Source organism: Nilaparvata lugens, chromosome 3 (genome assembly GCF_014356525.2).
Source record: "Nilaparvata lugens isolate BPH chromosome 3, ASM1435652v1, whole genome shotgun sequence".
Taxonomy (NCBI): Eukaryota; Metazoa; Arthropoda; class Insecta; order Hemiptera; family Delphacidae; genus Nilaparvata; species Nilaparvata lugens.
Genome location: NC_052506.1, coordinates 62,735,651 through 62,749,224, shown reverse-complemented (window position 1 = coordinate 62,749,224; position 13,574 = coordinate 62,735,651). Strand labels below are relative to the sequence as shown.

General features: G+C 36.1%; 1 protein-coding gene across 7 annotated transcripts in view; it reads left to right on the top strand.

Annotated features, from left to right (window-relative positions):
* Nucleotides 1-1,096: 1,096 nt before the first annotated feature.
* LOC111049075 overlaps nucleotides 1,097-13,574 on the top strand; it is a 36,104-nt gene continuing 23,626 nt past the window's right edge. The window contains exons 1-3 of one of the 7 annotated variants that reach the window (XR_005570856.1): nucleotides 1,097-1,241; nucleotides 7,068-9,887; nucleotides 10,858-11,219. Coding sequence is in view for 4 of the 7 variants with exons in the window: in XM_039424301.1 (XP_039280235.1) it covers nucleotides 9,809-9,887; nucleotides 10,858-11,219 (441 nt within the window). In the remaining 3 variants the exon portion in view is untranslated. Of the gene's footprint in view, nucleotides 1,321-7,067; nucleotides 9,888-10,857; nucleotides 11,220-13,574 lie in introns of all 7 variants that reach the window. The other 6 variants (XM_039424301.1, XR_005570857.1, XR_005570855.1 and 3 more) reach the window with 6 other exon arrangements.

Here is a 13,574-nt window from a genome sequence, read left to right as displayed (position 1 = left end):
TTGCTATTTATCTATATGCTGTGTAAATGTAATGTTTCGAAATATTTTGCTATACCTACTGATGTTATTGAAAATGTTCATTCAAGTTTTATTAAGAATAAGATGTTGACGAAAAATGTATTTATGCTAGTGACTTACATCATGTAATCTTGAACTTTTGACGAGGCCTGAAATGTACTGTACAAATGTATTTATTGGTCAATAAAACAAATTTATTTATTTATTTATTTATCCTTTCACATTTGAAACATCAAAAAACATAACTCTAACTGCACCCTAGCCCCTTCTAGCATATTGCAATTTCAAAGCAAAAACCTAATCTATCCTAATAACACATTATTTAATATAACCTTACCTCTAACCCTTTCACATTTAATACTTTAGATTTATTCGTCATCTTTAGAACAAAACATAAACATGTGGTTAATTCCATGACCATGTTCACAACATGTGGTTCATTTCATGAACATGTTCACAAACATGTGGTTCAAAGCAAAATCCTAACCCCCTAACCTATCCTTTTACCTTTGAAACATCAAAAAACATAACTCTACCTAGACCCTAGCCCCTTCTAGCATATTGCAATTTTAAAGCAAAAACCTAACCTATCCTAATAAAACATTATTAAATATAACCTAAATAAAAACTAACCCCTAATGCTTTCACATTTGTTGAACGATAGACAAGGATAGCAACACCATTGCAAATTGTACACTACCTTATAATGTGGACCTCACTATAGATACTCAAAGAATATTTTTGAATAACTATGTTATAACTGTGACTGTTGCTAGCCATTACTCTGTTTCTGAGACAAAGAGAAGCTGCTATGCATACTTCTCTATGCTAGAGGAGCATTTCTACAGTGAGTCGCGCGTGTTCTCCCATCCTTCTCCACTGCCATTTTAACGTGGACCTTACCATAGAAACATCTTTCTTGTCCTGCAAACGGGCCCTTCCTGTCCATGTAACGTAAAATACTATTCCGGCGCTATTTAATCGATACTCGTTTGTAATCAGCTGATCCATTCCGGGAACATAGAATACTCTCAAATAACTCTGACTAATAACAGTGATACCTCTGATAACAGTGACTGTTGCCGTTCGGTACTCTGTATGTTAGACAATGAGGATGAACAACAAACAACAGAGAAGGGAGAAGAACGAAGAGAGCAAGTGATTCAGTTTTCACTTTTCAGTTATTGTGAATTTGTGTTTAACGAAATATGGCGTCATAAGAAGTATGTACTTTGCGGTAATTTTGTAGAATTTGCATTGGTAATTTTTTTTAATCAACTAGACTATAATTATTATCGTGCTGTAAGTATTACAAAATTCTAAATAACAAATGGTTTTGGCTTATCTATTTTAATTGCTACCCTATTAACTTGTTTTAGTCAAACTTGATAGGCAAGTTTATGATGATGGGTTAGTTAGGCCCACCATTGATATTTAATTATTTTTGAATATGCTCTTTACATTGCTCAAGATCCTTATCATAATAATTGTATAATTTTAAGTAAGTTATAAGTACCGTATACATTCTTGGTGAACAAAAATGTTGCCCTATCAAAAATCTCTTGTTTGGTATTTAGCCTACATACCTACCTGTTATGTTTTATTATCTAATGCTAACTTATTTGATGATATATTAAGATCATTTACTATTATTGAGTAAAAATTATCTTCAAAAAACATTTAAATAATCTAATCTTTATTGATTGATAAAATAAATTTTAATTTTCCAAGTGTGCATTGTTTCAAAAACGGTGGGATGTTTGCTTGCTCATTCTTAAGAAGTTTATAAAGTATATCCTACCTAAATATTTAAATTCATTATATTAATCTTATTCATATCAGTTTCCTTGGCAGAAGGACCCTTTCGGATGTTTTCCTCGCCGCATTTCCAAATGTCAATTCCTTTATAGATTAAACTCAACTTTAAAGGTTAGACATCCTATTATAATTCGGTTCGTTGAAGAGAAATTACTAGAAATTTTGAGGACACTTAATTTCAGTTTAATTTACCTACCTACTAACATGCATCTATGAGGTCATGTCAATAATAGACATTTCTTGTATCTTAAGTATTTTTATCACTTCTTGCCTTTGAGTCTTCAAAAGTATTTAAAGCTGATAAGTTAAGCTTTCTAAATATGTATATAGACCCACAATATGAAGGTATAGTAAGCATAAGGTATATGATGTAAAATTCCCGGGAATTCAAGATTGAAGAATATTCCCAAGGAAATTTAAGGGAAATATTTCCAAACTTTCGGGAAATAGGCCTATAGCCTATATGAGTTTTGTGGAGAATAAAGTTTCTGGTACCTACTAACTTAAAAAACAATATTTTTTCAATCTAAGTGGCAATCACAAGTTATACATAAAAAGTTATATTTTTTATAAAAAAAGGTTAGAATTACGGTACACTATAGGCTTAACAGCTATAATAAATTCAAGGAATTTTTTATTTGTTTATATACCTAGTATCATCATTTCATAATAAATTTAAGAAGGAATGAGCACTCATTTCCAATAAGTCAATTGTATACCACTGATATCCTACTTTTATCTCTTGAAATCTGTTTTATATTAAATGTCTGTCTATCAGGTAGGCCTATAACAATAGTCAAAGTTAGCTAGTGCAATATGCACTATCTAAGTTCAACGCTAAAGCAAGTTTACTTGTTGAATACGGTAAGGTTGCATTTATTATAATGTGTTCCATTCGGAGTTAAAATCAGCTTATTCGGGCTCAAATTTCTCCGTTTAAACCTAGTAACTGTGGGCATTACTTACTTACTTGTTACTTGTCCAGTCTTTTCCACAGTCTGGTGACCGTGGAATCGTCAGATATCTTCCCTTCGATGGGGTTTTGCGTTAGTCTTGTTGGTCCCCCATTCGTCCCGTGTAGTGACTGTATGTATGCTCCTGCACATACTCCGTTGTGGTGTAGTACGGTCGCTCTATCAGGTAGCGCTTGAGTGCCCTGGCAAAGTGACTGTCATCCTCAATGTTATTCAGCATGACTGGCAGTTTATTGAAGAAGAAGGCTCCTGCGTAAGCTGGAGAGTCCTTGAATTAAGCGAGACGGTGCATTGGAAGTTCTATGTCCTTGGTGTTCCTAGTATGTAGACCATGTCTGTCACCTCTTAGTGCGGGTTTCGTCTTCTTTACTAAGAATTTTACATGTATAGTCTTTTGTGTGTTTATTGTTAGGTTCAGTTTATTGCAGATATGCGTTGCTTCTTCAAATGTTGCATCTATTGGACTGTGATTTGGATCCTGGTTTTTGTGTGGTACTAATATTGTAGTGTCATCTGCGAATAATATGCAGCTCGTCCCCCTTTTAATTTCACTGGGTAGATCGTTAACATACACTAGAAAAAGTAGTGGTGCCAGTATTGATGGTTGCGGCACGCCTCTGTTTACGGTCCGCGTGGAGAGAGCATTTTTTTTACTGCAGGTAGTATGTTTGTTGATGGTGTTCAATTTCAGCACCGCTTTGCTTCCGGTCCTCCAGCCACCATTGCCAGCGCCTTTCCCTTTATTTTCAGTTTTTTCAATTTTAGTTTTAGAGTCTCCCAGCTCAGTGTGTCAAATGCTTTTTGTAAATCAATAAATAGGCTGGACACTGCTTGTTTATCTTCCCATAGCCTATTTATACTATTGCACAACTCTGCAATAGCCGTTGATATGCTACGCCCTCTTCTAAAGTCATGCTGTTGTACCAATATCAAATTGTTAGTTTCAAGGTATTCAATCAACTGATCGTAGACTGCCCGTTCTATAATTTTTGATGTTGTTGGGATGTTAGCAATAGGTCTGTAATTTTTAAGGTCAGCCTTTTTTTGTCACCTTTTTTAAACTTAGGAAAGATTCTAGATATCTTTAGGCTTTTTGGAAATGCTGCCTGTTTAAAAGATGTGTTGATTATGTCTATAAGTGGCTGTTTTAGTTCTTCCTCGCAATATCTTATAATTTTTCCAGTGATTCCATCATGTCCTGAAGAGTTATTGGCCTTTAGCTTCTTAATTATTCTGCTCAGTTCAGCACTTGTGATGGCTCGAAATTCGCTGAGTAGGCTACTACTGTTGTATTTTCTTCCCCCAAACAGTCATCAGTTGTCCCCCCCCCCACTGATTCTATCGACGGCTGAATAAATGCAGAATTCAGGATGTTACAAACATGGTACGGGTCTATGATAGTGCGACCATTGTGCTTGAGATGCAGATTGTCCTTAGTATTTGAGTATTTTTTACATCTTTCTTCATTTATGATTTTCCACAGTTCTTTCCTTCTTTCAAGAATTACTATTTTGTTTTGTTTAGCCGAGTAATCTTGGAGTAAACGTCCCAGGTGGGTGAGGTATTCGTTTACTCCTCCGGGGTGTGGAAATCTGTGTGTTTCAATTATTAGGCCTATCAGTTTTTGCTTTCTCAGTTGGATTTTTATTAGAGCTATTTCGAATTTTTGTTCCACCGGGTGATATGTTTCTTGAGGTTTGATCTCTTCAACTGATAATTGATTGTTGTCATTTCTATAAATCGCCACTCCACCCCATTTGAGGTGTGTCTTATTTAGTTGCTGTGTATTGTCTATGAATGTTACATGTAGTTGTTGGCACATGAACTGCAGCGCCTTATTTGATTCATCGATGAATCGATCGTTGCAGTCTTCTCTGTAGGGAATAGAGCAGATATGCCACTTTGTCTCAGGGTGAATCTTTTGATTGGCCTCTATTGTCAGCCACAGTGGCCGCATGACATGATTTGGGGTCCTTGCATTGGGTATGTTATTTGAGCCTATGTTCAATACTACATTCTTTGGTAGGTGATTTTGGTTTTTTATGAATCTGCTGACATCCTGAATTTTACCACCATGAATTATTTTTATATCCGCCTTATGTGTTATATCTCCTTCCAATAACAAGTCATTTACATCCTTTATCAGTGAATCACCGATTATCAATGGGTAATTAGTGTTGTCTGTCTGGGATTTTGTAGTTTGAGGCAAGCTTAAGGCAAGTATCGGCTATTTGTTTAGACCCCGAATGAAACATATTATGATGAATGCATCCATATTAACAAGTAAACTTGGTTTACAGTTGAACATAGCTAGAAGGTGCATATGACCCCAAGTCTTGTTTTCCACCGGAAATTAAATGCTTTAATGTACCATTTTTTATTGGAGTTAGAAACGTCAGCGCCCCGTTCTCCGCCACTTATGTGTGAATTGGGCATCAAATTCCCTAGCAATAATTCCCGGGAGTTTTACATCATTCCATTACATGGAATATGGAATTGGCCAAAATCAAAAGACTGTGGAATTATAGTCAAAATGAAGCACTTCAATCTGTTGCCATTAACGACTAGAAAATCTACAGTTGTAACGGGATTAAGAATTCAATTGAGATTGGGTTGGTACCTTATACAATTTCCTTGTAGCCTAAATGTTGTGACAACTCATGAACATATTCATTTCTTGATTTGATCAATATGATTCTCGTTCGTAAACACATAACTTTTGAAAGTTTAAATAGTATTATGTTTATTGTAGCATGAATGTTATCTTATTGTAATACAGATTTGACTTTGTAATCCCATCAGAGACTGGTTTATCAACCTCAAGATTAATGTTTCAGCCAGCCTTTCACTTTTTCTGCCTAATCAGCAATTTTTCATTGAATGTTGTGCTATGCCATTTCACACAGCTCATTTTCATTCTTCAAAAAAGTTATTATTAGTAATTCACTTCTAATTCATTTTTGAGAATGAGTATTTTAATACTCTACAGTTTCTACGCACTCTTGAATGTCATTCTAATACAATACAAATTGTTTGAAAAATGTTTCAAAGAAACGTTTAAATTAAAGTTGAAGATTACCGGTACAACTACAGATTTATCCAATTGTTTTGCTATTATTAGTCGGAAATGCATGAGTTTAATATTTCGCACACCGATTCGGGTCAAAATATTTTTAAATGAATATAGATCCAAAATTTTAAGTTTATGTAGTCTAAAAAATGTATTAATTTTATGACTTACACTAGTCGGCTTGAAGCTGGGGACCATTTTTTAATGATCATTTTAAATGTTAGATTTTACATAATTTGATTGGAATTGAATGGCCAATTATTAATGATAATAATCATAAGAATTATTTGAAAAATGGCTATTATGTGAACTACAATAAATCATATAATTATAGCTTCATCTGTATAATCAGGATGCATATAGTGCAACTTCCTCAAAATATCGAGAAGTAGAAGAAATTTAATAATAATACGAAATATAAAAATAGCCTACTTGAAGTAGCTCATTTCCGATGGTTAGGAATCAATATTAAAATTAATCTTTTTGTTTTTGTCAAATCATATTTTCACTCAAGCACAGTTATTGTTCATATCAGTATTCTTCACAAAACTATTTAGCATAATCACTACTCTGCTTGGCTCTTTTATATTGCTGATTTACTTCCGAGCTGACAACATTTATTTAGAAATGGTAATTCAGCACCGATATGCAATTTTTTACGAGAAAAATTTTATTAAAACATTTGAAAAACAAGCTTCATTAGAAAACCTGTCTCTGTTTGGAATTCAAGAACTATTCTTTTACCAAATCTTATACCTATAATAGATACGGTATATAAAAATGTCCTTTTCATTTTTAACGTTTCATCGTTTTTCAAATAAAGCATTACTCATTTATCTTTCAACTCTTTCTATTGAGACATAGATTTTCATTTCTGTTTAAGACCTAATTGGTTTAACAAGAAAAATATATAAATGTGGGTCAAAGTTGTTTCTTTTATGGTCGGTGTCTGTTTATTAAACGTTTGACACTCCACTAATAACTTTTCTTCATGTAATACCATCAAACTATTTCAATTAATCGCTATCACTGGTTGAATGTTTCTTCGAAAATGAATGGGGAGAATTGAATTGATTTAGGTGATTGGGGATGCTTCATGGTTCAAGTGGGTTCTACATTGATCAAATTGTTAATGTAACGTTTTGTATATTGGTAGAGTCTGGCTGAAACATTAATCTTGGTTTCAGGATGTCGTGACTATAATGAACAATGATTGAATGATGATAATAAAGTTTGCCAAGGCCAAGAGACTTGCTAATGTGAAATTGGTAGAGTAAAAAGCAATGGAACCAGTGGGACATTGGCCTGGTCCAGCCTATCCTGCTGCATTTGACCGGCGGCTGACATCAGGGGGGGCAGGGGACACCCCCTCCACCATTCTTCCACCACCCCACCTGCTATTGCCATCCGCTTACAACTCTGTTCTGTTCAATCAGCAAAGTACGTATCAACAAAATTCAACATTCAGTACCAACAGTGACACCTATCATCACTCAACTGCTACTTCAGTTACTGCATCGAATCCGTACTATGGAACTCATGGAACTACAGCGCTGATGGGCCTGCCATCTGCTGCCTCTATTCCTGCGCAACTAGGATCTCAGTTTCAGAGCTCTTACGAACATGCGCGTTCAGAAGTGGTAACCCACAGCTCCAACACATCAACATCTAACTCAACTGGCTTTGACAACTACAGCAACCCCCTCTTCGGCTCTTCAGCCCTCAATTCTCAGTTAATGAACTTGAACTACAATAATAAGAATTCAAATTTACAAACATGCGGTGTGTCAACCAGTGAGTCAAAAGACAATTTCTACTCTCCCATTTCCCACTCATACCAAGTTCCCAATACACTTGCAAGTAATAATTTATATAATTTACATGAAACAACTAAGAATTGTGTGATTGTGACCGAGTCTCCTTCATTGCCCCTTTCAGCCCAACCTACCATTTCATCATTGCCATCATCAGCCCATCAGAACAACCATACAATCGCCCAATTTCAACCAACTCTTTCGACTATCACACCACTTCTAACACTCCATAACAATTCTAAATTTTCCCAGCCGATTAATACAATGAATTCAAAAGAATTTCAGTCCCCCGAACTGGCTTCGAAAGTACAACACTCGACAGGTGTTTCTCCTTCACAGCTACAAAACAACCTTTACGAGCATTCCTCTAAAACACCAGCTCCCCTCACAACTTACCAACATACAATCAATGAAAATCGTCACAATGTCTACAATAATCGGATTCTTGCTGAATGTTCTAGCCCATCTCCCCCCGTGTCTGTACCTATGGGTGGCTTACCTACCCATAATTCAAATTTGAGCTCTAATAAAGCACCTTTATCTGAGCTGTCGACTCCAGATCAACGCTCAAGTATTGAAACGGGCTTTACTCCATCACTATCCCCTGGGTATCGAATGCCGCTCTACAGTGGTGTCGAATATCCAGCATCTCCCCAGCAGGACTTTCACACTACAGGCAGGGCTGAAAGCGCGGGCAGTTATTCGCCATGCAGTAGACAACAACAGAGCCCTGTTCAATGTCCAGTAACTAGTCCTTCGAGTACACACTTTCACACCAGTCCAACTTATCCGTCTCACAACAGTCCAGTCACCTCGCATCCAACTTACAAACTAACCAACTTTTCCGATACTTCTGCATTAAGAGCACAAACACCACAATCATTATTATCACCATCACAAACAAAAGATTCTGCAAGAAATTTGAATCAGGTGACTCATTTGAATACTCAACAGTATTATTGGCAAGACAGTGATCAAAATCTTCAGAAGGCAGATTCCAATAATTATGATAAACGCAGTCCATCATATGGAAACGCTTTTGAGAGAAATTCAGCCACTGATAATTCCTACTTACATCCGATGTTGAAGGAAAAGATGTTATCTGCTCATAGTGATCCTATCAGCGCAATAACAAAGGTCACAAATATTATTGAGGAAAGTGTTAAGTACTTGCCTACTGGTGTAACCAATCCACCTGAAGCAAAAAATCAGATAAATTGCAAACAGATACAAACAGATCATCAGTCGAAGAATTCGATAGAGCAGAATGTCTCTAATAATGGGTCGAATCCATTTGAAAGATCTTCAGCTGGAAACTTCAGGTCTCCTGAAGACAGCAATCAGTTTAGATTCAATAATCCTACAACCGGAATTCAAAATTCAACCAATTACGTATCTCCTTCATCAATCTTGCCCAATGATTCTTCGCAAATTAGAAACGAGTCAAACATGAATCAGATTTTGCAAGGAAACTCACAGCAGTGTAATACGAATTCCAACTCATTCTACAACCCTCCATCGTTCAATGGAAATAAAACTAATAATATTGTTGAAAAGGGTAGTGGGTCTCAAAATGCCATCAGTGATTATCCTTCTAAAATGCATTTACCTCACTGCTCAATGCCAAAGAAGTATGAAAATGATTCACTAGCTACATCTAAAAATTCTGTAATACATGTCACAAATGAAGATCCTAGCAATACCTCAACAACTCCTGAAGCTGTGGATTACGCAAAACACAGTATGAATGCCAGCTCGTTTGGTGATAGAGGAACATCCGTACCAAATGAAATCATTAAAACTATTCCTTTTCACAATGTCAATCAGTCTCTGATGGTATCCCAAGGCACGTCTCATCATATTCCCAATGTCAATCAGACTCAGGATGATTCTAAAACTTCTGTAGCTAAATTGCCATCAATTTCTATTTCAACAGAGAATCATACCAATTGTAGCTCCTATGACGGGAAGAAAAATGTCAAGTCAAGTGTAGGTTTGGGCAAAAAGCAGAAGGACTTGTCTGCTCCTGTTGCCAACTCAGCTGTGGTCACACTGCCGAAGCAGCTAAAAAAGGACGACCGCCAAAGATAAAAGAAGACTTACAATCTGCAAACATGCCAGAAAAGAAGCCACTATCGTTTCCTCCATCTATTAACAATGGCTTCATGGCCAGCTACATCAAGTTCCTAGAAGGTAATGATATCCTTGAGTTTCAATGCAAATGTAGTTAGATATTCCTCAAATTAAATTGAGTCTAATTCAATGGCATCTTCATTGAAGATGAAGTTCATATTTTTTGTCCAATAGTATTAGATAAGACAACGTTTGATGTCTTAGTTGATCCACATTTGGAAGTAAAATTCACTTTTGTTTTTAATTTCATAGTCGTAACTCATTCTCATACCATTTCTTCAATCATACTCATAATTTATTAGATCCATTAATTATACCTGCATAATATTTTATTTGTTTCATTAATTATACTCATATCATCTTATGTTCGATTGTTTCTGTTTTAAAAGAAGTTTGAATCATATTTTATTTACCCAAGATTATTACAGTACCTTGCTTGTCCACTCTGAAGGATTCAAATATCCTAATTAAACAACCGTTTTTGTTCTTACTCTTTTAATCTTTGATATAGTATAATAAAACATATTCCTATGTTGGAGTGATTTGTCTCTATTTTACTGCGTGAGAGTATCATGGGGTCTTGTTGATATTATTATTATTATTAAGTATTAAATTCTAGATTTCAGTCATTGGGAATTGAACTGATAAATTAGATTGCTTCAGCACAAACTGGAGAGGTTAATATTTTTAGATACTTCTTGTCCATTTTCTTTTCTTTTTCTATTGATAATTCCACTATCTCCAATAACAATGAATAATTCCAATGGATTTTATTTTTTGTTATAGAATATAAATGTTCACAATTGAAAAAATACATTAAAATGAAAATCATTGGAATAAATGGAAACTCTTATTCTTATTCTAGTTCTTATATAATGATAAATTACATTTCTAAAAGATTTTAATTCGAAATAAAGTTTGTTGTACTCTAGAATTTATATTGTAGTATTCCATTGAAGACTGACTTTTCCTTTGTTTATTTTCGAGAGTAGTAATCTGACTTGAAAATCTAACTGATTTTGCCTTTCAGGTATTCAGTGTGACTTACCTGACGAGGCTGTTCCAACTCCAAAAAAGGAAGTACGACCTCAAAAAAGGGAAGTACCATCTACAAAAAAGGAAGTACCATCTACAAAAAAGGAAGTTCCATCTGCAAAAAAGGAAGTGTCACCTCCAAAAAAGGAAGTAGCCGCCGCGAGAAGATCAGATGAGTCTGATGAGACCGAAGAGGCAGAACCCGAGCCTCCTCCGAAGAGGGAGCCATCCACCAGAAGAGCAAGGCGGAAGTCCAGCCTCCTCAAACGAGTCTTGGATGAAGATGAGGAGGATGGCGACGACTACAATTCTGCCAACTCCGACTCCGACCCAGCATGGTCGCCTGCTGCTACCAAGGTACAATACTATATTTCAATCTGCTCAAACAATAAATGGATCTTGATTTGTGGCAATTAAAATCAGACAAATCAAATTAGAAGGGTCACAACTTGCAAACATGGTACCGTAAAAGATTCTTGAAGGTAAAGGATGCAATATTTTAACAAGTTACCATAATCCGTTAATAACTCGTCATTAGCAAATGCATTGAGTCTATGAGTGAGGGAGCCGATGTTTTCATTTACCGGAACAGTAGTAGTCGAAGACTCGGTCTGAGTCGATACTTGTTTTGAAGCATCGAGACGTTAATCCAACTCTATCGACTCATTGAGAGCAGCGTTGCATTCATTCTCCAGGTTTTGAAGTTTACTTTCTAAATGTTTATTTTCACTCGCCTATTATGAAAGATTGTCACTCAGAAGATCAGATGCATCAATAAGTGATGACGACGATTCATTAAAGTCTGTCTATCGTTGTAATTGAGGGTTTTGCGAGACGAATACTTCTCATGCATCATATATTTACAACTCCAAGACTGCCATCTCTTTATCACCGATGGCAGGGGGGTGGAAGAGCGCAATGTTTGAAATTTATCGCTATTACAGTGATTATGTGCACCGCCCATTTCAATTACTCACCATCAGTTTTTAAGGAAGCCGCACACGTCTTTTCCAAGCATCTCTTCATTGTTTATTGTGGAGCAAAATGTTTTCCTATACCGATGTTCCTTGAGAATGATACCAGGTTCTCCTTTTGTAGTCTTGAAACAGGAATATTATTCATATTCTGGGTGATTGTCTAATAAAATGAGTAATACAGAGAAATCACGGCGATAAAAGAAACACAGAAGCAACTGGTAGATAACAGTAATACAAACAAAATCAGATGCAGTCCTACTTTGTATAGATAATGATATCCTATAGTTCACAGTCGATAGATAATGTCTATAGATGACAACGCTATAGTGTTAGCAGACGACGCACGTTGAGATAAAATCTATTGTCTTTGTTTTAAACGTTATCTCACTGCTAATATAAACCAAAGTTCCTACTCTGTAGTTATGATTAAAATTACCATGTACGGAATAGCCCTCTATATGATATAAGTCTATTTCATTCTCTAGTATCCATATTTCTGTCAATACTATCATTAGCTGGTTGTTCTCTAATTTCCTCATTTGCACTAAGAATAAATCGAAATGACTTTGCAGACTGCGTATATTTTGATGAATAATTAGTGTTTCTATGTTACTATCTGATGACATTTTTATTTACTGGCACTGTTATTTTCTGGGTTACCTGGCTGCTCTGATGCACTTCTCACGCTCAACTTTCTCACTTGTTCACTGTTCTTGAGTTCAATAACTGGTGTCCCGTCTTCTTTCTTTGCTAGAATCTTCCCTTCCTTGATCCATAGGTATTTGATGTCACCTCTTTTGAAGATCTCTCTCGCCATGGTGAAAATCTTTCTTCGCGTTGGTGCTAGACTTTCATTCACATTGACTGGATGGTCCGTTGTTCCTCCCATCTGCTTTGTGGAAAACTTCCTCCTAACTTTTCTTTTATTCAATATTACTTGTTTGTCTGTTCTACGAACGAACTTAACAACGATTGGTGATGGTAGGTTTTCATTTCGTTGTTTTAGTCTGCGACAAATGTCGATTGCATCTGCTTCTATTTTGTGTCCCAAAGCTTCGCTGATTCTACAAATGATTTCTGTTGAGCATTAACGTGGACCTCACTATAGTTTATAACCCACTATAATTATTCTTTTTACTCACAATCTGTGAATATAAAGTAATGAAATTTTATATTCGAATTATTCATGCACATTACACATACCTTACCTTGTCACTGCTACGTTATGACAAGGTGTTGATGAATATTTCTTGGCATGCCAGTAAGAAACCCTCAGTCACAGATTTCAGGGCCGATGACTTCATAAAAGCATAAGTCAGCGTTCTGGACAAGCCCTGCTCCTCAATACGTCTATAGAAGACACCATGCAAGGATTTGTCCTTATGCTGCTGCAAAAGAAGTCTGGACTCAGCGGTCTTTACTCTAGCTTTTATTTGATTAGGCTGAAGCCCTTCCTCCCTCTCAGTGTCGAAATCGGCACCAAGGGTATCTGCTGCATGCAGTGCTGCATTATTTAGGAAGACCCATACCCATGCAACTTCATGATCATGGACCAGTTGCATCAGGATCAGAGCATCTTTTTATGCTGCAGGCAAACTGTATGGCCACCCTGTTGTGCTGATTCTCAAGTAAACCTCTGCATGCCTTGGCAGGTACATTCTGTCTATAGAAGAGCAGGGATGCAGATTCCTATCCATATGCATCCTTTTCCGGGTCTTCCTGTCCAGATCCGGGA